This window comes from Salmo salar, chromosome 02, assembly GCF_965601325.2.
Source record: "Salmo salar chromosome 02, fSalSal1, whole genome shotgun sequence".
Lineage (NCBI taxonomy): Eukaryota > Metazoa > Chordata > Actinopteri > Salmoniformes > Salmonidae > Salmo > Salmo salar.
The window spans coordinates 87,147,386-87,169,041 of NC_138292.1; the positions used below are offsets into that span (position 1 = coordinate 87,147,386).

Here is a 21,656-nt window from a genome sequence, read left to right on the forward strand (position 1 = left end):
ATTCGGAAATAAGTTAATAAATAAGTAATAACGCAAAAACATAACTGTTTATACTCATAGGAAACCAGATCGTGACTACAACTAAGCTACTAAGTAATTAACCACAGTGGGTAAAAACGAATGCTTCCTACCCTTTAACTTTTTGTCTGAAAATTAAATTATACATTTTACTCAACTGCGTTACCCACTCCAGTTAGCAGATGGCGGTCTGGGAATTTAAGGTAATGCTGCAAGTGTGACGTATAATGTAGTGGACGGAACGTTTCTTTCAACAGCAACAACAGTTAGTCAGCCACCTCGGTAGCTTGCTAGACAAAATAGCCGAACCAATAAAGCTCTTTAGACGCTTTCGTAGAGCCACTTTGTTTTAAACACACTTCTGTCGTCTAGTTAGTTATCCCATTATTACTTTGTTGTTTTTAGTCCGCTAGCGGGCTGGTTAAGTTAGCATTAGCCTAGCTAGCTAACATCCCCGACCATGAGTTCACTAAGCTACTCTCCTCCTGCTAAAGAAGAGGAGATCTCCTGGACGGAGAAAGAAGTTCTCCTGAAAGAGGAGGAAGAGGAGGCTGTTACAATACAAAAACAAGTAGAGGGCGAGGCTGTTACAGTGAAAGAAGAAGAGAAAGACATTTCAGTGAAAGAAGAGGAAGACTCGTTCAGAGTGAAAGAGGAGGAGGATGTTACAGTAAAAGAAGAGAAAGACGAGGATGCCGTTTTTGGAGTGAAAGAGGAGGAGGGGGAGATGACTGTTACATCGAAAAAGGAGGAGGAAGAAGTAGAGGAAACTGGATATCTGGACCCGGTTTCCCAAACGCATCTTAAGGCGTCCAATGGTTCTAACGATGAAGTTTCCTGTAAGATGGTTTTGAGAAACCGTTCCCTGATTAACACTAGTAAGTACTGTCTTAAATACAGAGGCACAAACTCTGCAGTTGTTTAACTGATGTTTGGTGTTAAAGGGGAAATCTGCAATTGCTACATCCATATTTGGACTTTTAAATTATTTATATATAGCCATTGATTCTTGAAGAATATCAAATAACATTTTCCAAATCATATTTATTTATAAAGCCCTTCTTACATCAGCTGATATCTCAAAGTGCTGTACAGAAACCCAGCCTAAAACCCCAAACAGCAAGCAATGCAGGTGTAGAAGCACGGAATAGAATACAACACATGAGCTTAGTTTAACTGTTGTACCCCAAATAAGCTTTTTTTACTCCAATGTTTAGAAACAATGTAAATCAACACTGTATAGCCTCAACATGGTTAAAACTATAATGTTGATATCATGGATGGTCAGTCCTTGCATCCGTAGGTCTGTCTATGAATTTGAGACTAGTTACATTTCTCCAGCCCCATCCCTCATCTTATTACCAAAACAGTGGTGGAATGACAGCTTTGTTATTGTTTGGACTGCATATTGGTTGGTTGATTGATGTGGCTTTTTTAAAAGGGCAACCTAGGATTTAAACAGCAACAAAATGGCAGCCCAGAGACTTGGTTTGGTAAACAGCTGGGGGATGGGGGCTGGAGAAATGTAACCACTCTCAAATTCATAGAGAAAGATATTGTAGCAACCTTAAGCCAAAACCTAGAGACCTCGTTAAGAAGTTCAGACATCTTGGTGTAACAGTTATAAGGTGTTGACTTGACAGTCAGTGGACCCAGGTTTGAGTCCAGCTCAGGGCTACCCCCTGAATTCACTACACTATGAATACAAAGACTGGCTATCCATGATGTCATAATGATAGTTTAACCAGATTTCTAGGCTATATAGTATATTCTAGAATTCATCCATGATGTCATAATGATAGTTTAAGCAGATTGAGGCTATACAGTGTTTGTTTATGAACAGTGGCGTTATACGAGCTCATGTTTTGGTTTCTGATGGGGGTAATACAGTCGAAACATTTGAGGCATTTATAAGTTATATTCTTCAAGAATCAATAGCTATATAGTAAATGGGTCTTTCTATAACTGACCCCATTCAGTCGACTTTCCACATTTTCTTACGTTACAGCCTTATTCTAAAATGGATTAAATCAATCCCCCCCCCGGGCCCCCCGTATCAATCTACATACAATACCCTAAAAAATACCTGATATATCACATTAACAGTATTCAGACCCTTTACTCAATACTTTGTTTTGAAGCCCCTTTGGCAGCGATTACAGCCTTGAGTTTTCTAGCCCTGAGTCTCTACTTTTATCCAATGTTAAAAACACAATTTCTAATGTTGCTACATAAGACAGAATCTAGCCGGTCGGTCACCTGTGATCCGTTACAGAAAGCTGGGTGTATTTCGCACGTCACTATTTCACAGGAGAGGCATTTGAACATAAAAAAACTACACTTTTTTTTTTTTAATGTCTCTTTTTGGCAGAAATTCCTCCTTGAACATGTGAACTTTCATGTACTTTTATAATTTCTATTCTTCAGGAATCAATGGCTATAATGGCTGACCCCATTTAGTCGATTGTTCGATCGATAGGCTGTTGGTCGAACAGTCTCAAATATATACGTATGTACGTACAGTCACTGTGGCGACGACGTCGTCCATGCACTTATTAATGAAGCCGTTGACTGATGTGGTAAACTCCTCAATGCCACCGGATGAATCCCTGAACATATTCCAGTCTGTTTTAGTGAAACAGTCCTGTAGCTGAGCATCCGCTTCATCGGACCACTTCCTTATTGAGCTGGTACTTCCTGTTTCAGGGTTTGCTTGTAGCAGGAATCAGGAGGATAGAGTTATGTTGATATTTACCAGATGGAGGGTGAGGGAGAGCTTTGTATGTGTCCCTATGTGTGGAGTAAAAGTGATCTAGATTTCCCCTCTAATCCCCCCTGATCTTACCAGACTCTGCTGTTCTGATCTAGTTTTTCCCTCTAGTCCCCCCTGATCTTACCAGACTCTGCTGTTCTGATCTAGTTTTTCCCTCTAGTCCCCCCTGATCTTACCAGACTCTGCTGTTCTGATCTATTTTTCCCTCTAGTCCCCCCTGATCTTACCAGACTCTGCTGTTCTGATCTAGTTTTTCCCTCTAGTTCCCCCTGATCTTACCAGACTCTGCTGTTCTGATGTAGTTTTTCCCTCTAGTCCCCCCTGATCTTACCAGACTCTGCTGTTCTGATCTAGTTTTCCCTCTAGTCCCCCTGATCTTACCAGACTCTGCTGTTCTGATCTAGTTTTTCCCTCTAGTTCCCCCTGATCTTACCAGACTCTGCTGTTCTGATCTAGTTTTTCCCTCTAGTCCCCCCTGATCTTACCAGACTCTGCTGTTCTGATCTAGTTTTCCCTCTAGTCCCCCTGATCTTACCAGACTCTGCTGTTCTGATCTAGTTTTTCCCTCTAGTCCCCCCTGATCTTACCAGACTCTGCTGTTCTGATCTAGTTTTTCCCTCTAGTCCCCCCTGATCTTACCAGACTCTGCTGTTCTGATCTAGTTTTTCCCTCTAGTCCCCCCTGATCTAACAGACTCTGCTGTTCTGATCTAGTTTTTCCCTCTAGTCCCCCTGATCTTACCAGACTCTGCTGTTCTGATCTAGTTTTCCCTCTAGTCCCCCTGATCTTACCAGATTCTGCTGTTCTGATCTAGTTTTCCCTCTAGTCCCCCCTGATCTTCCAGACTCTGCTGTTCTGATCTAGTTTTTCCCTCTAAGTCCCCCTGATCTTACCAGACTCTGCTGTTCTGATCTAGTTTTTCCCTCTAGTCCCCCCTGATCTTACCAGACTGCTGTTCTGATCTAGTTTTTCCCTCTAGTCCCCCCTGATCTTACCAGACTCTGCTGTTCTGATCTAGTTTTTCCCTCTAGTCCCCCTGATCTTACCAGACTCTGCTGTTCTGATCTAGTTTTCCCTCTAGTCCCCCCTGATCTTACCAGACTCTGCTGTTCTGATCTAGTTTTTCCCTCTAGTCCCCCCTGATCTTACCAGACTCTGCTGTTCTGATCTAGTTTTTCCCTCTAGTCCCCCCTGATCTTACCAGACTCTGCTGTTCTGATCTAGTTTTTCCCTCTAGTCCCCCCTGATCTTACCAGACTCTGCTGTTCTGATCTAGTTTTCCCTCTAGTCCCCCTGATCTTACCAGACTCTGCTGTTCTGATCTAGTTTTTCCCTCTAGTCCCCCCTGATCTTACCAGACTCTGCTGTTCTGATCTAGTTTTTCCCTCTAGTCCCCCCTGATCTTACCAGACTCTGCTGTTCTGATCTAGTTTTTCCCTCTAGTTCCCCCTGATCTTACCAGACTCTGCTGTTCTGATGTAGTTTTTCCCTCTAGTCCCCCCTGATCTTACCAGACTCTGCTGTTCTGATCTAGTTTTCCCTCTAGTCCCCCTGATCTTACCAGACTCTGCTGTTCTGATCTAGTTTTTCCCTCTAGTTCCCCCTGATCTTACCAGACTCTGCTGTTCTGATCTAGTTTTTCCCTCTAGTCCCCCCTGATCTTACCAGACTCTGCTGTTCTGATCTAGTTTTCCCTCTAGTCCCCCTGATCTTACCAGACTCTGCTGTTCTGATCTAGTTTTTCCCTCTAGTCCCCCCTGATCTTACCAGACTCTGCTGTTCTGATCTAGTTTTTCCCTCTAGTCCCCCCTGATCTTACCAGACTCTGCTGTTCTGATCTAGTTTTTCCCTCTAGTCCCCCCTGATCTAACAGACTCTGCTGTTCTGATCTAGTTTTTCCCTCTAGTCCCCCTGATCTTACCAGACTCTGCTGTTCTGATCTAGTTTTCCCTCTAGTCCCCCTGATCTTACCAGATTCTGCTGTTCTGATCTAGTTTTCCCTCTAGTCCCCCCTGATCTTCCAGACTCTGCTGTTCTGATCTAGTTTTTCCCTCTAAGTCCCCCTGATCTTACCAGACTCTGCTGTTCTGATCTAGTTTTTCCCTCTAGTCCCCCCTGATCTTACCAGACTGCTGTTCTGATCTAGTTTTTCCCTCTAGTCCCCCCTGATCTTACCAGACTCTGCTGTTCTGATCTAGTTTTTCCCTCTAGTCCCCCTGATCTTACCAGACTCTGCTGTTCTGATCTAGTTTTCCCTCTAGTCCCCCCTGATCTTACCAGACTCTGCTGTTCTGATCTAGTTTTTCCCTCTAGTCCCCCCTGATCTTACCAGACTCTGCTGTTCTGATCTAGTTTTTCCCTCTAGTCCCCCCTGATCTTACCAGACTCTGCTGTTCTGATCTAGTTTTTCCCTCTAGTCCCCCCTGATCTTACCAGACTCTGCTGTTCTGATCTAGTTTTCCCTCTAGTCCCCCTGATCTTACCAGACTCTGCTGTTCTGATCTAGTTTTTCCCTCTAGTCCCCCCTGATCTTACCAGACTCTGCTGTTCTGATCTAGTTTTTCCCTCTAGTCCCCCCTGATCTTACCAGACTCTGCTGTTCTGATCTAGTTTTCCCTCTAGTCCCCCTGATCTTACCAGACTCTGCTGTTCTGATCTAGTTTTTCCCTCTAGTCCCCCCTGATCTTACCAGACTCTGCTGTTCTGATCTAGTTTTTCCCTCTAGTCCCCCCTGATCTTACCAGACTGCTGTTCTGATCTAGTTTTCCCTCTAGTCCCCCTGATCTTACCAGACTCTGCTGTTCTGATCTAGTTTTTCCCTCTAGTCCCCCCTGATCTTACCAGACTCTGCTGTTCTGATCTAGTTTTTCCCTCTAGTCCCCCTGATCTTACCAGACTCTGCTGTTCTGATCTAGTTTTTCCCTCTAGTCCCCCCTGATCTTACCAGACTCTGCTGTTCTGATCTAGTTTTTCCCTCTAGTCCCCCCTGATCTTACCAGACTCTGCTGTTCTGATCTAGTTTTTCCCTCTAGTTCCCCCTGATCTTACCAGATTCTGCTGTTCTGTCCTGTTGATATATAGAAAAACCAGCTAGACGTATATTATCCTTGTTCAGCCATGACTCTGAGAAGTAGCTATATTATATTAGTATATTACAGTTCTGAATGTCCCGTTGATAGGAGAGTCTCAAGCGGACCTCGTCCAGTTTATTCTCCAGTGATTGCACATTCGCCAATAGAATTGAGGGTAGAGGCCATTTATTCACTCTAGTCTCATCAGGGTGCCCCCTGCGCTGGCCTCTATAGCGCCTTCTTCGAGTGTCGGGGATTTGGGCCTGGTCCGTGACAATCAATATGTCTTTCGCCTTTGACTTACTGAAGTAGAGTTCCTCATCCAAATCAAGGTTAGTGAAAACTGTTCTGATGTCTAGAAGCTCCTTTCGTCATAGGAAACGTTGGTGGAAACATTATGTACAAAAAAAAGTTGGGATCAGCGTAAACATTTTTTTTTAAATTGCACAATTGGTCAGGTGCCCATAAAACGTCTGCTTTCCAATGCAGCGCCATTCTAGGTAACATTCTAAATAGCATTCTAGATAACATTCTAAATAGCATTCTAGATAACATTCGAAATAACATTCTAGATAATATTCTAAATAACATTCTAGATAACATTCTAGATACCATTCTAGATAACATTCTAAATAACATTAGCATGAATTAGCCTACGTGAACAAGAAGCACAACATATTTTCAGAGATGTGAGATAATTAACTTCTCTGTAATATAGTAAAGCTTTGAAATTGTGACATTACGTACTTTCGAGGAAAATAGGTCGATTTTCTTGACTGGTTTTTAGAAGGGATTTTGTGACTATTAGCTTAGCAACCACGTGACGCAGCATGACAACGTGGACTCAATTGGTCTACTGTCTGTGGGACGGGTGTTAGTCGTTTGGAAACTTTCGGGAAAAGTTTTTCCTTTAAAACATTTTTGTTTACTAGCCTGTTAAATTTGTATCCCGTAACGCGGTTAGCCTCAATACTGTGCTTGTGGATATTTAAATGCCTTTCGTTTGTTTCGGTTTGCATCGGCTTTACGAGCTGTGCTGGCTGGAATTGCATCGAGTACCAGCGTTAGCCTACGTTGCTACCATCATGCCGCCCAAAGTTAAAGAAGGTTGGAGTAATGGAGAGGACAGTGTTTAACTATGACAGGTACGTGATCTTTTACATCAACATAAATATGTCCACAAGCAATCGTTACAGCAACAGGAAAATAGCTTCAACAGCCTTGTCCAAATACTGGTGGACTCAACTAACAACAGAAGGGACGATCTGACCAGAGAGGTCCAAGACCTTAAGAACAGTTTGCAGTTCTCCCAGGGAGAGGTTCATGTCCTGAAAGAGACTTGCAGCAAGATGGCAACAAACTGTAAGTCCCCGTGAGATGACATCATCACTGTCTGTGAATTATTATTACAGATGACTGGGGAAACAGACTATCTAGAGCACGTGTCAAACACAAGGACCACCGGCCCAATCCGGCCCGTGACACGTCTATCTGGCCCATGCACTTATTTGGGTTGGCAATTCAGTTTGGCCTGCTTCCATACTGCCCGGGATGGACTGCACTACAAGTCCCAGCAAGAACTGCCAACGTGCTACACGCCAAACATCAGTGGAATGCCACAGACACACCCCTCTTCCCAGATCCACACACGAACCAGCCAGTGTGCTGTATCATATATACAGTTGAAGTCGGAAGTTTACATACACTTGGGTTGGTAGGACATCTACTTTGTGCATGACACAAGTCATTTTTCCAACAATTGTTTACAGACAGATTATTTCACTTATAATTCACTGTATCACAATACCAGTGGGCCAGAAGTTTACTAAGTTGACTGTGCCTTTAAACAGCTTGGAAAATTCCAGAAAACGATGTCATGGCTTTAGAAGGTTCTGATAGACTAATTGACATCATTTGAATCAATTGGAGGTGTACCTGTGGATGTATTTAAAGGCCTACCTTCAACCTCAGTGCCGCTTAGCTTGACATCATGGGAAAATCAAAAGAAATCAGTCAAGACTTCAGAAAAAGAATTGTACACCTCCACAAGTCTGGTTCATCCTTGGGAGCAATTTCCAAACGCCTGAAGGTACCACGTTCATCTGTACAAACAATAGTACGCAAGTATAAACACCATGGGGCGACGCAGCCGTCATACCACTCAGGAAGGAGATGCGTTCTGTCTCCCAGAGATGAACGTACTTTGGTGCGAGAAGTGCAAATCAATCCCAGAACAACAGCAAAGGACCTTGTGAAGATGCTAGAGGAAACAGGTACAAAAGTATTTATATCCACAGTAAAACGAGGCCTATATCAATATAACGTGAAAGGCCGCTCAGCAAGGAAGAAGCCACTGCTCCAAAACTGCCATAGAAAGCCAGACTTTGCAACTGCACATGGGGACAAAGATTGTACTTTTTGGAGAAATGTCCTCTGGTCTGATGAAAACAAAATAGAACTGACCATCGTTATGTTTGGAGGAGAAAGGGGGAGGCTTGCAAGCCGAAGAATACCATCCCAACCGTGAAGCACAGGGGTGGCAGCATCATGTTGTGGGGGTGCTCTGCTGCAGGAGGGACTGGTGAACTTCACAAAATAGATGGCATCATGAGAACAATGACCCCAAGCATACTTCCAAAGTTGTGGGAAAATGGCTTAAGGACAACAAATTCAAGGTATTGGAGTGGCCATCGCAAAGCCCTGACCTCAATTCCACAGAAAATATGTGGGCAGAACTGACAAAGCGTGAGCGAGCAAGGAGGCCTAGAAACCTGACTCAGTTACACCAGCTCTGTCAGGAGGAGTGTGCCAAAATTCACCCAACCTATTGTGGGAAGCTTGTGGAAGGCTAACTAAAATGTTTAAATGTATTTGGCTAAGGTGCATGTAAACTTCAGACTTCAACTGTATATATATGTACATACACCATATGACTGTTATCTACCAGACCGAAAGTTTAAACATGTTGTAGGCTTAACAGTGAATAACAAAAAAAACAAAACTAAACTATTTTATTTTACATATTAAACCTCTTTTTTTAGGCACTACTTCTATATACTGTAGACTTCCATTCATTTATTAAACTGGTATCGGACTACCTTCAGACCAGTCTTGTCAGGCTTCTGGGCCTCCTAGAGCAAAACAACCGACATATACAGTACCAGTCAAAACTTTGGACACACCTACTCAGTTTAGGGTTTTTCTTTATTTTTTACTATTTTCTACATTGTAGAATAATATTGAAGACATCAAAACTATGAAATAACACAAATGCAGTCATGTAGTAACCCAAAAAGTTTTTAACAAATCAAAATACATTTGAGATTCTTCAAAGTTGCCACCCTTTGCATTGATGACAGCTTTGCGCACTCTTGGCATTCTCTCAACCAGCTTCACGAGGTAGTCACCTGGAATGCATTTCAATTAACAGGTGTGCCTTGTGTTAAAAGCTAATTTGTGGAATTTCTTTCCTTCTTAATGTGTTTGAGCCAATCAGTTGTGTTGTGACAAGGTAGAGGTGGTATACAGAAGATAACCCTATTTGGTGAAAGACCAAGTCAATATGGCAAGAACAGCTCAAATAGGCAAAGAGAAACGACATTCCATCATGCGCTATGATGAAACTGGCTCTCATGAGGACCGCCACAGGAAAGGAAGACCCAGAGTTACCTCTGCTGCAGAGGATAAGTTCATTAGAGTTACCAGCCTCAGAAATTGCAGCACAAATTAATGCTTCAGAGTTCAAATAACAGACACATCTGAACATCAACTGTTCAGAGGAGACTGTGTCAATTTTATTTATTTATTTATTTATTTTTTATGTCACCTTTATTTAACCAGGTAGGCAAGTTGAGAACAAGTTCTCATTTACAATTGCGACCTGGCCAAGATAAAGCAAGCAGTTTGACACATACAACAACACAGAGTTACACATGGAGTAAAACAAACATACAGTCAATAATATAGTAGAAAAATAAGTCTATATACAAAGTGAGCAAATGAGGTGAGATAAGGGAGGTAAAGGCAAAAAAAGGCCATGGTGGCAAAGTAAATACAATATAGCAAGTAAAACACTGGAATGGTAGATTTGCAGTGGAAGAAAGTGCAAAGTAGAAATACAAATAATGGGGTGCAAAGGAGCAAAATAAATAAATACAGTAGGGGAAGAGGTAGTTGTTTGGGCTAAATTGTAGATGGGCTATGTACAGGTGCAGTAATCTGTGAGCTGCTCCGACAGCTGGTGCTTAAAGCTAGTGAGGGAGATAAGTGTTTCCAGTTTTAGAGATTTTTGTAGTTCGTTCCAGTCATTGGCAGCAGAGAACTGGAAGGAGAGGCGGCCGAAGGAGGAATTGGCTTTGGGGGTGACCAGAGAGATTTACCTGCTGGAGCGCGTGCTACAGGTGGGTGCTGCTATGGTGACCAGCGAGCTGAGATAAGGGGGAACTTTACCTAGCAGGGTCTTGTAGATGACCTGGAGCCAGTGGGATTGGCGACGAGTATGAAGCGAGGGCCAGCCAACGAGAGCGTACAGGTCGCAGTGGTGGGTAGTATATGGGACTTTGGTGACAAAACGGATGGCACTGTGATAGACTACATCCAATTTATTTAGTAGGGTATTCGAGGCTATTTTGTAAATGACATCGCCGAAGTCGAGGATCGGTAGGATGGTCAGTTTTATGAGGGTATGTTTGGCAGCATGAGTGAAAGATGCTTTGCTGCGAAATAGGAAGCCAACTCTAGATTTAATTTTGGATTGGAGATGTTTGATGTGAGTCTGGAAGGAGAGTTTACAGTCTAACCAGACACCTAGGTATTTGTAGTTGTCCACATATTCTAAGTCAGAACCGTCCAGAGAAGTGATGCTGGATGGGCGGGCAGGAGCAGGCAGCGATCGGTTAAAGAGCATGCATTTAGTTTTACTTGTATTTAAGAGCAGTTGGAGGCCACGGAAGGAGAGTTGTATGGCATTGAAGCTCATCTGGAGGTTTGTTAACACAGTGTCCAAAGGAGGGCCAGAAGTAAACAGAATGGTGTCGTCTGCGTAGAGGTGGATCAGAGACTCACCAGCAGCAAGAGCGACATCATTGATTTATACAGAGAAAAGAGTCGGCCCAGGAATTGAACCCTGTGGCAGCCCCATGGAGACTGCCAGAAGCCCGGACAACAGGCCCTCCAATTTGACACACTGAACTCTATCAGAGAAGTAGTTGGTGAACCAGGCGAGGCAATCATTTGAGAAACCAAGGCTGTTGAGTCTGCCGATGAGGATGTGGTGATTGACAGAGTCGAAAGCCTTGGCCAGGTCAATGAATACGGCGTCACAATATTGTTTCTTATCGATGGCGGTTAAGATATCGTTTAGGACCTTGAGCGTGGCTGAGGTGCACCCATGACCAGCTCTGAAACCAGATTGCATAGCAGAGAATGTGCGGTGGGATTCGAAATGGTCGCTAATCTGTTTGTTGACTTGGCTTTCGAAGACTTTAGAGAGGCAGGGTAGGATAGATATAGGTCTGTAGCAGTTTGGGTCAAGAGTGTCTTCCCCCCCCCCCCCATTGAAGAGGGGGATGACCGCAGCTGCTTTCCAATCTTTGGGAATCTCAGACGACACAAAAGAGAGGTTGAACAGGCTAGTAATAGGGGTTGCAACAATTTCGGCATATAATTTTAGAAAGAAAGGGTCCAGATTGCCTAGCCCGGCTGATTTGTAGGGGTCCAGATTTTTCAGCTCTTTCAGAACATCAGCTGACTGGATTTGGGAGAAGGAGAAATGGGGAAGGCTTGGGCGAGTTGCTGTGGGGGGGGGGTGCAGTGCTGTTGACCGGGGTAGGGGTAGCCAGGTGGAAAGCATGGCCAGCCGTAGAAAAATGCTTATTGAAATTCTCAATTATAGTGGATTTATCGGTGGTGACAGAGTTTCCTATCCTCAGTGCAGTGGGCAGCTGGGAGGAGGTGCTCTTATTCTCCAAGGACTTTACAGTGTCCCAGAACATTTTTGAGTTTGTGTTGCAGGAAGCAAATTTCTGCTTGAAAAAGCTAGCCTTGGCTTTTCTAACTGCCTGTGTATATTGGTTTCTAACTTCCCTGAAAAGTTGCATATCATGGGGGGCTGTTCGATGCTAATGCTGAACGCCACAGGATGTTTTTGTGTTGGTTAACCTGTTAGGGCTAGGGGGCAGTATTGACACGGCCGGATAAAAAACGTACCCGATTTAATCTGGTTACTACTCCTGCCCAGTAACTAGAATATGCATATAATTATTGGCTTTGGATAGAAAACACCCTAAAGTTTCTAAAACTGTTTGAATGGTGTCTGTGAGAATAACAGAACTCATATGGCAGGCAAAAACCTGAGAAGATTCTGAACAGGAAGGGGCCTGTCTGACAAGTTGTTGTTCATCTTGGCTCTTTTTATTGAAGACTGAGTATCTTTGCTGTAACGTGACACTTCCTACGGCTCCCATAGGCTCTCAGAGCCCGGGAAAAAGCTGAATGATATCGAGGCAGCCCCAGGCTGAAACACATTATCGCGTTTAGATAGTGGCCGGTCAGAGTACTCTGAGACTCAGGCTCGTGCACGAGGGCACGAGATGTTTTTATTTTCTCTCTCTTTGTACGTATACATGCTTTCCCGGTCGGAATATTATCGCTTTTTTACGAGAAAAATTGCATAAAAATTGATTTTAAACAGCGGTTGACATGCTTCGAAGTACGGTAATGGAATATTTAGACATTTTTTGTCACGAAATGCGCCATGCTCGTCACCCTTATTTACCCTTTCGGATAGTGTCTTGAACGCACTAACAAAACGCCGCTATTTGGATATAACAATGGATTATTTGGGACCAAACCAACATTTGTTATTGAAGTAGAAGTCCTGGGAGTGCATTCTGACGAAGAACAGCAAAGGTAATAACATTTTTCTTATAGTAAATCTGACTTTGGTGAGTGCTAAACTTGCTGGGTGTCTAAATAGCTAGCCCTGTGATGCCGGGCTATCTACTGAGAATATTGCAAAATGTGCTTTCACCGAAAAGCTATTTTAAAATCGGACATAGCGAGTGCATAGAGGAGTTCTGTATCTATAAAATAATTGTTATGTTTTTTGTGAACGTTTATCGTGAGTAATTTAGTAAATTCACCGGCAGTATTCGGTGGGAATGCTAGTCACATGCTAGTCACATGCTAATGTAAAAAGCTGGTTTTTGATATAAATATGAACTTGATTGAACAAAACATGCATGTATTGTATAACATAATGTCCTAGGGTTGTCATCTGATGAAGATCGTCAAAGGTTAGTGCTGCATTTAGCTGTGGTTTGGGTTTATGTGACATTATATGCTAGCTTGAAAAATGGGTGTCTGATTATTTCTGGCTGGGTACTCTGCTGACATAATCTAATGTTTTGCTTTCGTTGTAAAGCCTTTTTGAAATCGGACAGTGTGGTTAGATTAACGAGAGTCTTGTCTTTAAGATGGTGTAAAATAGTCATATGTTTGAAAAATTGAAGTTTTTGCATTTTTGAGGTATTTGAATATCGCGCCACGGGATTACACTGGCTGTTGAGTAGGTGGGACGCAAGCGTCCCACCTAGCCCATAGAGGTTAAAGGCAGTCAGGTCTGGAGAGAACCAAGGGCTATATCTGTTCCTGGTTCTGAATTTCTTGAATGGGGCATGCTTATTTAAGATGGTGAGGAAGGCATTTTTTTTTTAAATAATCAGTCATCCTCTACTGAAGGGATGAGGTCAATATCCTTCCAGGATACCCGGGCCAGGTCGATTAGAAAGGCCTGCTCGCTGAAGTGTTTCAGGGAGCGTTTGACAGTGATGAGTGGAGGTCGTTTGACCGCTGACCCATTACGGATGCAGGCAATGAGGCAGTGATCGCTGAGATCATGGTTGAAAACAGCAGAGGTGTATTTAGAGGGCAAGTTGGTTAGGATGATATCTGTGAGGGTGCCCGTGTTTACGGCTTTGGGGTGGTACCTGGTAGGTTCATTGATCATTTGTGTGAGATTGAGGGCATCAAGCTTAGATTGTAGGATGGCTGGGGTGTTACGCATGTCCCAGTTTAGGTCACCTAGCAGCATGAGCTCTGAAGATAGATGGGGGGCAATCCGTTCACACATGGTGTCCAGAGCTCAGCTGGGGGCAGAGGGTGGTCTATAGCAGTGAGAGACTTGTTATTTAGAGAGGTGGATTTTTAAAAGAAGAATTGTTTGGGTCCAGACCTGGATAGTAGGACAGAACTCTGCAGGCTATCTCTGCAGTAGATTGCAACACCGCCCCCTTTGGCCGTTCTATCTTGTCTGAAAATGTTGTAATTAGGGATGGAGATTTCAGAGTTCAGAGAATCAGGCCTTCATGGACGAATTTCTGAAAAGAAACCACTACTAAAGGACACCAATAAGAAGAAGAGACTTGCTTGGTCCAAGAGACACGAGCAATGGACATTAGACCAGTGGAAATCAATCTTTTGGTCTGATGAGTCCAAATTTGAGATTTTTGTTTCCATTCGCTGTGTCTTTGTGAGATGCAGAATAGGTGAATGGATGATCTACTCATATGTAGTTACCACCGGGAAGCATGTAGGAGGAGGTGTGATGGTGTGGGGGTGCTTTGCTGGTGACACTGTCTGTGATTTATTTAGAATTCAAGGCACACTTAACCAGCATGGCTACCACAGCATTCTGAAGTGATACGCCATCCCATCTGGTTTGCGCTTAGTGGGTCTATCATTTTGTTTTCCAACAGGACAATGACCCAACACACCTCCTGTCTGTGTAAGGGCTATTTGACCAAGAATGAGAGTGATGGAGTGCTGCATCAGATGACCTGGCCTCCACAATCACCTGACCTCAACCCAATTGAGATGGTTTGGGATGAGTTGGACTGCAGAGTGAAGGAAAAGCAGCCAACAAGTGCTCAGCATATGTGGGAACTCTTTCAGGACTGTTGGAAGAGCATTCCAGGTGAAGCTGGTTGAGAGAATGCCAACAGTGTGCAAAGCTGTCATGAAGGCAAAGGGTGGCTACTTTGAAGAATCTAAAAGATATTTTGATTTGTTTAAGTTTTTTGGTTACTGCATGATTCCATATGTGTTATTTCATAGTTTTGATATCTTCACTATTGTTCTATAATGTAGAGAATAGTAAAAAATAAAGAAAAGCCCGTAACTGTGTAGGTGTGTCTCCAACTTTTGACTGGTACTGTATATATATCTATTTATTATTATATACATGGCTTAATGCATCATTACATTAGCCATTTAGCCCCAATATGAAACTCAACTAGTCCCTCACTGTTTAACTATAATAACATGAGTTGTGTCCTTTAGACTGTTAGTCCATAATCAACTGACAAGTGGTACTGTTGTGCTACTCTTGTGGTACTGTACGTGTTGGTGAGAGGGATCATATTAGAGGTTTCAATGGGGTTCAGGTCTGGAGATTGGGCTGGCCATGACAGGGTCTTGATCTGGTGGTCCTCCAGCCATACCTTGATTGACCTGGCTGTGTGGCATGGAGCATTGTCCTGCTGGAAAAAACAATCCTCAGAGTTTTGGGGAACATTGTCAGATCAGAAGGAAGCAAGTTTTCTTCCAGAACAACCTTGTATGTGGCTTGATTCATGCGTCCTTAACAAAGACATATCTGCCCGATTCCAGCCTTGCTGAAGCACCCCCAGATTATCACCGATCCTCCACCAAATTTCACAGTGGGTGCGAGACCTGGAGAGGCATACAAGCCACAGTTCTCGCACCCACTGAAATTTGGTGGGGGATTGGTGATGATCTGGGGGTGCTTCAGCAAGGCTGGGATCGGGTGTATTTGTCTTAAGACAATTGTCAAACACATTTGTAAAAGCATTTAAACATTCATTACAGATGTAAATTGTTGTACAACATCATGGGCATCACCTTTTTAGCTGAAATAAACAGTGGATTTCTGCTGTTGTGGCCCTTTAACCATCTGTCTGACTTTGTTGTTCACACAGGAGAGAGACGTGACTATCGTGGATCCTCTGGGGAGCCTCAGCAACATCATGAAGCTGACGAGGCAGAGAAGAGTCTATCCACATCAGAACCCCTCAAGAAACAGCAGCAGAGATCCACAGGGAAGAAATCTCACCGCTGCTCTGACTGTGGGAAGACCTTTTCAAGATTATTTACATTACAATCACACCAGAGAATTCACACTGGAGAGAAACCTTTCAGCTGCGATCAATGTGGGAAGAGTTTTATTACATCTGGCTGTCTGACTATACACCAGAGAACACACACAGGAGAGAAACCTTATAGCTGTGATCAATGTAAAATGAGTTTTGTTACTTCTAGCTGTCTGACTATACACCAGAGAACACACACAGGAGAGAAACCTTATAGCTGTAATCAATGTGGGAAAAGTTTTGTTTCATCTAGCCGTCTGACAATACACCAGAGAACACACACAGGAGAGAAATTTTATAACTGTGATCAATGTGGGAAGAGTTTTGTTTCATCTAGCCATCTGACTATACACCAGAGAATACACACAGGAGAGAAATCTTACCACTGCTCTGATTGTGGAAAGAGTTTTTCTATCTCAGGAAATTTTAAATCACACCAGAGAACACACACAGGAGAGAAACCTTATAGCTGTAATCAATGTGGGAAGAGTTTTGCTCAATCAAGCAACCTGATAGCACACCTGAGAATACACACTGGAGAGAAACCTCACTGCTGCTCTGAGTGTGGGAAGACCTTCTCAAAATTATATACATTACAATCACACCAGAGAATTCACACTGGAGAGAAACCTTATAGCTGCTCTGACTGTGGAAAGATCTTTTCAAAATTATATACATTACTATCACACCAGAGAACACACACAGGAGAGAGGCCTCATAGCTGTAAGCAATGTGGGAAGAGTTTTATTCGCTCAAGCTGCCTGATGGTACATCTGAGAAAACACACAGGAGAAAAATCCTTTAGCTGTGATCAATGTGGGAAGTGTTTTACAACATCTAGCCAGCTGACTGTACACCAGAGAATACACACAGGAGAGAAATGTTATAGCTGTGATCAATGTGGGAAGAGTTTTGTTTCATCTAGCCAGCTGTCTGCACACCAGAAAACACACACAGGAGAGAAACCGTATAGCTGTAATCAATGTGGGAAGAGATACTCTGGTAAAAGGTCTCTGATTAGACATCAGAAAATACATGAAGGAGTTGTTTCATGACATCAATGAAATAATGTCACAATGTAGAATGTTTTTAACATTGTAGAAGGAGTATTTTAATTAATAATGTGACAATTTAGAACCCTAATATTTTGCCCCTGTTCTATTGATTTCAGTGTGATATGGATATTAGCCTCATCAGGGGAAAAATCCAGGCTCTGAAATGAAAGTACTATTTGTGATTAACAAGAAAAAGTGTTGCGTTACACTTACTGTGTTGGCGACCCACTTGAATCAAAATGCAACACTTCAAAATGTAGCTAGCTGTTTTCTACAAATTGACCTCTAACCAGGGATGTACACATTATTCCCAGATTCCGTGTGTTTTTTTGAGCTGTTAGTTTTATCAGGACGTGCAACCTCATCTCCCCCTCTTGTGCAATTGATTTCAACGTGATATTGATGTGAGTGATGCTACAGTGAGGGGGAAAAGTATTTGATCCCCTGCTGATTTTGTACGTTTGCCCACTGACAAAGAAATGATCAGTCTATAATTTTAATGATAGGTTTATTTGAACAGTGAGAGACAGAAAAACGCATGTCAAAAATGTTATAAAATTATTTGCATTTTAATGAGGGAAATAAGTATTTGACTACTCTGCAATACATGACTTAGTACTTGGTGGCAAAACCCTTGTTGGCAATCACAGAGGTCAGACGTTTCTTGTAGTTGGCCACCAGGTTTGCACACATCTCAGGAGGGATTTTGTCCCACTCCTCTTTGCAGAGCTTCTCCAAGTCATTAAGGTTTCGAGGCTGACGTTTGGCAACTCGAACCTTCAGCTCCCTCCACAGATTTTCTATGGGATTAAGGTCTGGAGACTGGCTAGGCCACTCCAGGACCTTAATGTGCTTCTTCTTGAGCCACTCCTTTGATGCCTTAGCCGTGTGTTTTGGGTCATTGTCATGCTGGAATACCCATCCACGACCCATTTTCAATGCCCTGGCTGAGGGAAGGAGGTTCTCACCCAAGATTTGACGGTACATGGCCCTGTCCATCGTCCCTTTGATGCGGTGAAGTTGTCCTGTCCCCTTAGCAGAAAAACACCCCCAAAGCATAATGTTTCCACCTCCATGTTTGACGGTGGGGATGGTGTTCTTGGGGTCATAGGCAGCATTCCTCCTCCTCCAAACACGTTGAGTTGATGCCAAAGAGCTCCATTTTGGTCTCATCTGACCACAACACTTTCACCCAGTTGTCCTCTGAATCATTCAGATGTTCATTGGCAAACTTCAGACGGGCATGTATATGTGCTTTCTTGAGCAGGGGGACCTTGTGGGCGCTGCAGGATTTCAGTCCTTCACGGCGTAGTGTATTACCAATTGTTTTGCCTTGAGATCATTGACAAGATCCTCCCGTGTCGTTCTGGGCTGATTCCTCACTGTTCTCATGATCATTGCAACTCCACGAGGTGAGATCTTGCATGGAGCCCCAGGCCAAGGGAGATTGACAGTTCTTTTGTGTTTCTTCCATTTGCGAATAATCACACCAATTGTTGTCACCTTCTCACCAAGCTGCTTGGCGATGGTCTTGTAGCCCATTCCAGCCTTATGTAGGTCTACAATCTTTTCCCTGACATCCTTGGAGAGCTCTTTGGTCTTGGCCATGGTGGAGAGTTTGGAATCTGATTGATTGCTTCTGTTGACAGGTGTCTTTTATACAGGTAACAAGCTGAGATTAGGAGCACTCCCTTTAAGACTGTGCTCCTAATCTCAGCTCGTTACCTCAATAAAAGACACCTGGGTGCCAGAAATCTTTCTGATTGAGAGGGGGTCAAATACTTATTTCCCTCATTAAAATGCAAATCAATTTATAAAAAAATGTACGTGCTTATTTCAGGATTCTTTTGTTGTTATTCTGTCTCTCACTGTTCAAATAAACCTACCATTAAAATTATAGACTGATCATTTATTTGTCAGTGGGCAAACGTACAAAATCAGCAGGGGATCAAATACTTTGTTTACCTAACTGTAAATATCTGTTGCGTTTCCCTTCGTTCTGGGGACCCCAACATTTAAATGCAGCACTCCAAAATGTTGCTGACTGTCTTCTGCAGGTTGTCCTCTAACCAGTGAGGTAAAATATATCTCCCATTTCCATGTTTTATTTTGTTTTTGTTAGTTTCAACAGCACGTACAACCTGATTTCCCCCCTAAAAGATATCAGTGATTTATTGCCTCTTGTTGTTTCTGTCAAAACAAGTGTTTTAGATTCTTGTTTTTTATTTATTTATTTAACCTTTATTTAACCTTTTATTTAACTAGGCAGGTCAGTTAAGAACACATTTTTATTTACAATGACGGCCTTGGAACAGGGGCAGAAAGACAGATTTTTACCTTGTCGCCTCGGGGATTCAATTTTGCAACCTTTCGGTTAGTTGTCCCCCCACTCTGACCACTAGGCTACCTGCCCCCCCCCCCCACTCTGACCACTAGGCTACCTGCTCCCCCAAACTGGTTGTGCAGTTTATAAGGTGCTCGTTTTAAAAAATACAATTAATATGATTATTGTTTCAGATGTTTGTGTAGATAGTACATTTTTATGTTTAGGTTTTCAATATATCACAAACTGTTTCTGCATATTGGTTATTGATTTGGACCCATTAAAACTGTTTTGACATTGGGCCCACATAGCAAAATGTCATTGAAAAGATGACTATGTCCGACGTCCAACATTCAGTTTTGGTTGAGAGTGAAAATTGAAAATACAGATATTTATTTAGGTCGTTGAAAATAAGTATTTTTCATGTCTTTGAAAAGACTATATTATGACGTCAAGACTACGTTCGGTTTTGGTTATACATTGAAAATACCTATATTTCAAGTTGTTGTTTCAAACAACTTAAAAACAACTTAATTTCAACCTACTTGCAGCCTATAAAACTGGACGCAGTATACAAAATTGGTCTATGAACAGTTTTATTAACAATCATACATCACTCCCAATATTTACACACAGTATTTCTTTATAACATTCAATTGATACTTGTCTTTATTCCACTACTGAATAAGCAGGTCTCAAATCACCTCATATTTCAAACATACAGCCTGACAAAATATACATGTTTAATTATTCCATGCCTCACCATTAAGTGAATTATTGCCAATACATAAGGGGTGTACATTTGGTTTTGATATTTAATAATATTTCAATGTAATGTAACATTTAGTAATCACAATTATTTATGCAACCAACTGACTATTTCTTGGTACAATTATGTTATTTACTAACAACGAAGAAGCTTATATTTTGGACTGGATATCTGTTCTTACTATTTTATTCAATGCCATTTTCTTAGAATGCTCATTAGTCTTTCAGGTTTTATTATGTTTGTGTTTTTATTAGTCTTTTCCTGTGAAGCCATTGTGTTGCATCCATCTCTGAAATGTGCTGTATAAATAAAACTTGATTTGATTTAAACATATTGCAAAACAAATTAACCAATCCAGTGCCGGGGTAGTGCAGCGGCAGCTAAACTCAACAAAAAATGAAACGTCCTCTCACTGTCAACTGCGTTTATTTTCAGCAAACTTAACATGTGTAAATATTTGTATGAACATAACAAGATTCAACAACTGAGCCATAAACTGAACAAGTTCCACAGACATGTGACTAACATAAATACAATAATGTGTCCCTGAACAAAGGGGTGGGGGGGTCAAAATCAAAAGTAACAGTCATTATCTGGTGTGGCCACCAGCTGCATTAAGTACATCTCCTCCTCATGGACTGCACCAGATTTGCCAGTTCTTGCTGTGAGATGTTACCCCATTCTTCCACCAAGGCACCTGCAAGTTCCCGGACATTTCTGGGGGGAATAGCCCTAGCCCTCACCCTCCGATCCAACAGGTCCCAGACGTGCTCAATGGGATTGAGATCTGGGCTCTTCGCTGGCCATGGCAGAACACTGACATTCCTGTCTTGCAGGAAGTCACGCACAGAACGAGCAGTATGGCTGGTGGCATTGTCATGCTGGAGCGTCATGTCAGGATGAGCCTGCAGGAAGGGTACCACATGAGGGAGGAGGATGTCTTCCCTGTAATGACAACAAGCTCAGTCCGATGATGCTGTGACACACCGCCCCAGACCATGACGGTCCCTCCATCTCCAAATCGATCCCGCTCTGGAGTACAGGTCTCGGTGTAACGCTCATTCCTTCGACGATAAACGCGAATCTGACCATCACCCCTGGTGAGACAAAACCGCAACTCATTAGTGAAGATCACTTTTTGCCAGTCCTGTCTGGTCCAGCGACGGTGGGTTTGTGCCCATAGGCGACGTAGTTGCCGATGATGTCTGGTGAGACGTAGTTGCCGATGATGTCTCTCTCAGCCTGTTGTGGACAGTCTGAGCACTGTTAGAGGGATGGTGCGTTCCTGGTGTAACTCGGGCAGTTGTTGCCATCCTGTACCTGTTGCCATCCTATACTTGGAATGTATCCTGCCGAGCGGAAGGATAACATATTGGAGTGATCCAATAGCTCACATAACCATGATTACATAAGTAACCATTGTTGCTAGTTTACAGACATGGCAGAAGACATGGCAGACGCGAGGGGCAAACGACCCA

General features: G+C 42.8%; 1 protein-coding gene across 1 annotated transcript; it reads left to right on the forward strand.

Moving 5' to 3' along the window:
- Positions 1-261: 261 nt before the first annotated feature.
- LOC106593838 (uncharacterized) lies at positions 262-20,507 on the forward strand. Its single transcript, XM_082967946.1, has 2 exons — positions 262-896; positions 15,861-20,507. The coding sequence occupies exons 1-2, from the start codon at positions 479-481 to the stop codon at positions 17,084-17,086; spliced, it is 1,644 nt and encodes a 547-aa protein (XP_082824072.1). The 5' UTR covers positions 262-478; the 3' UTR covers positions 17,087-20,507.
- Positions 20,508-21,656: the final 1,149 nt, after the last annotated feature.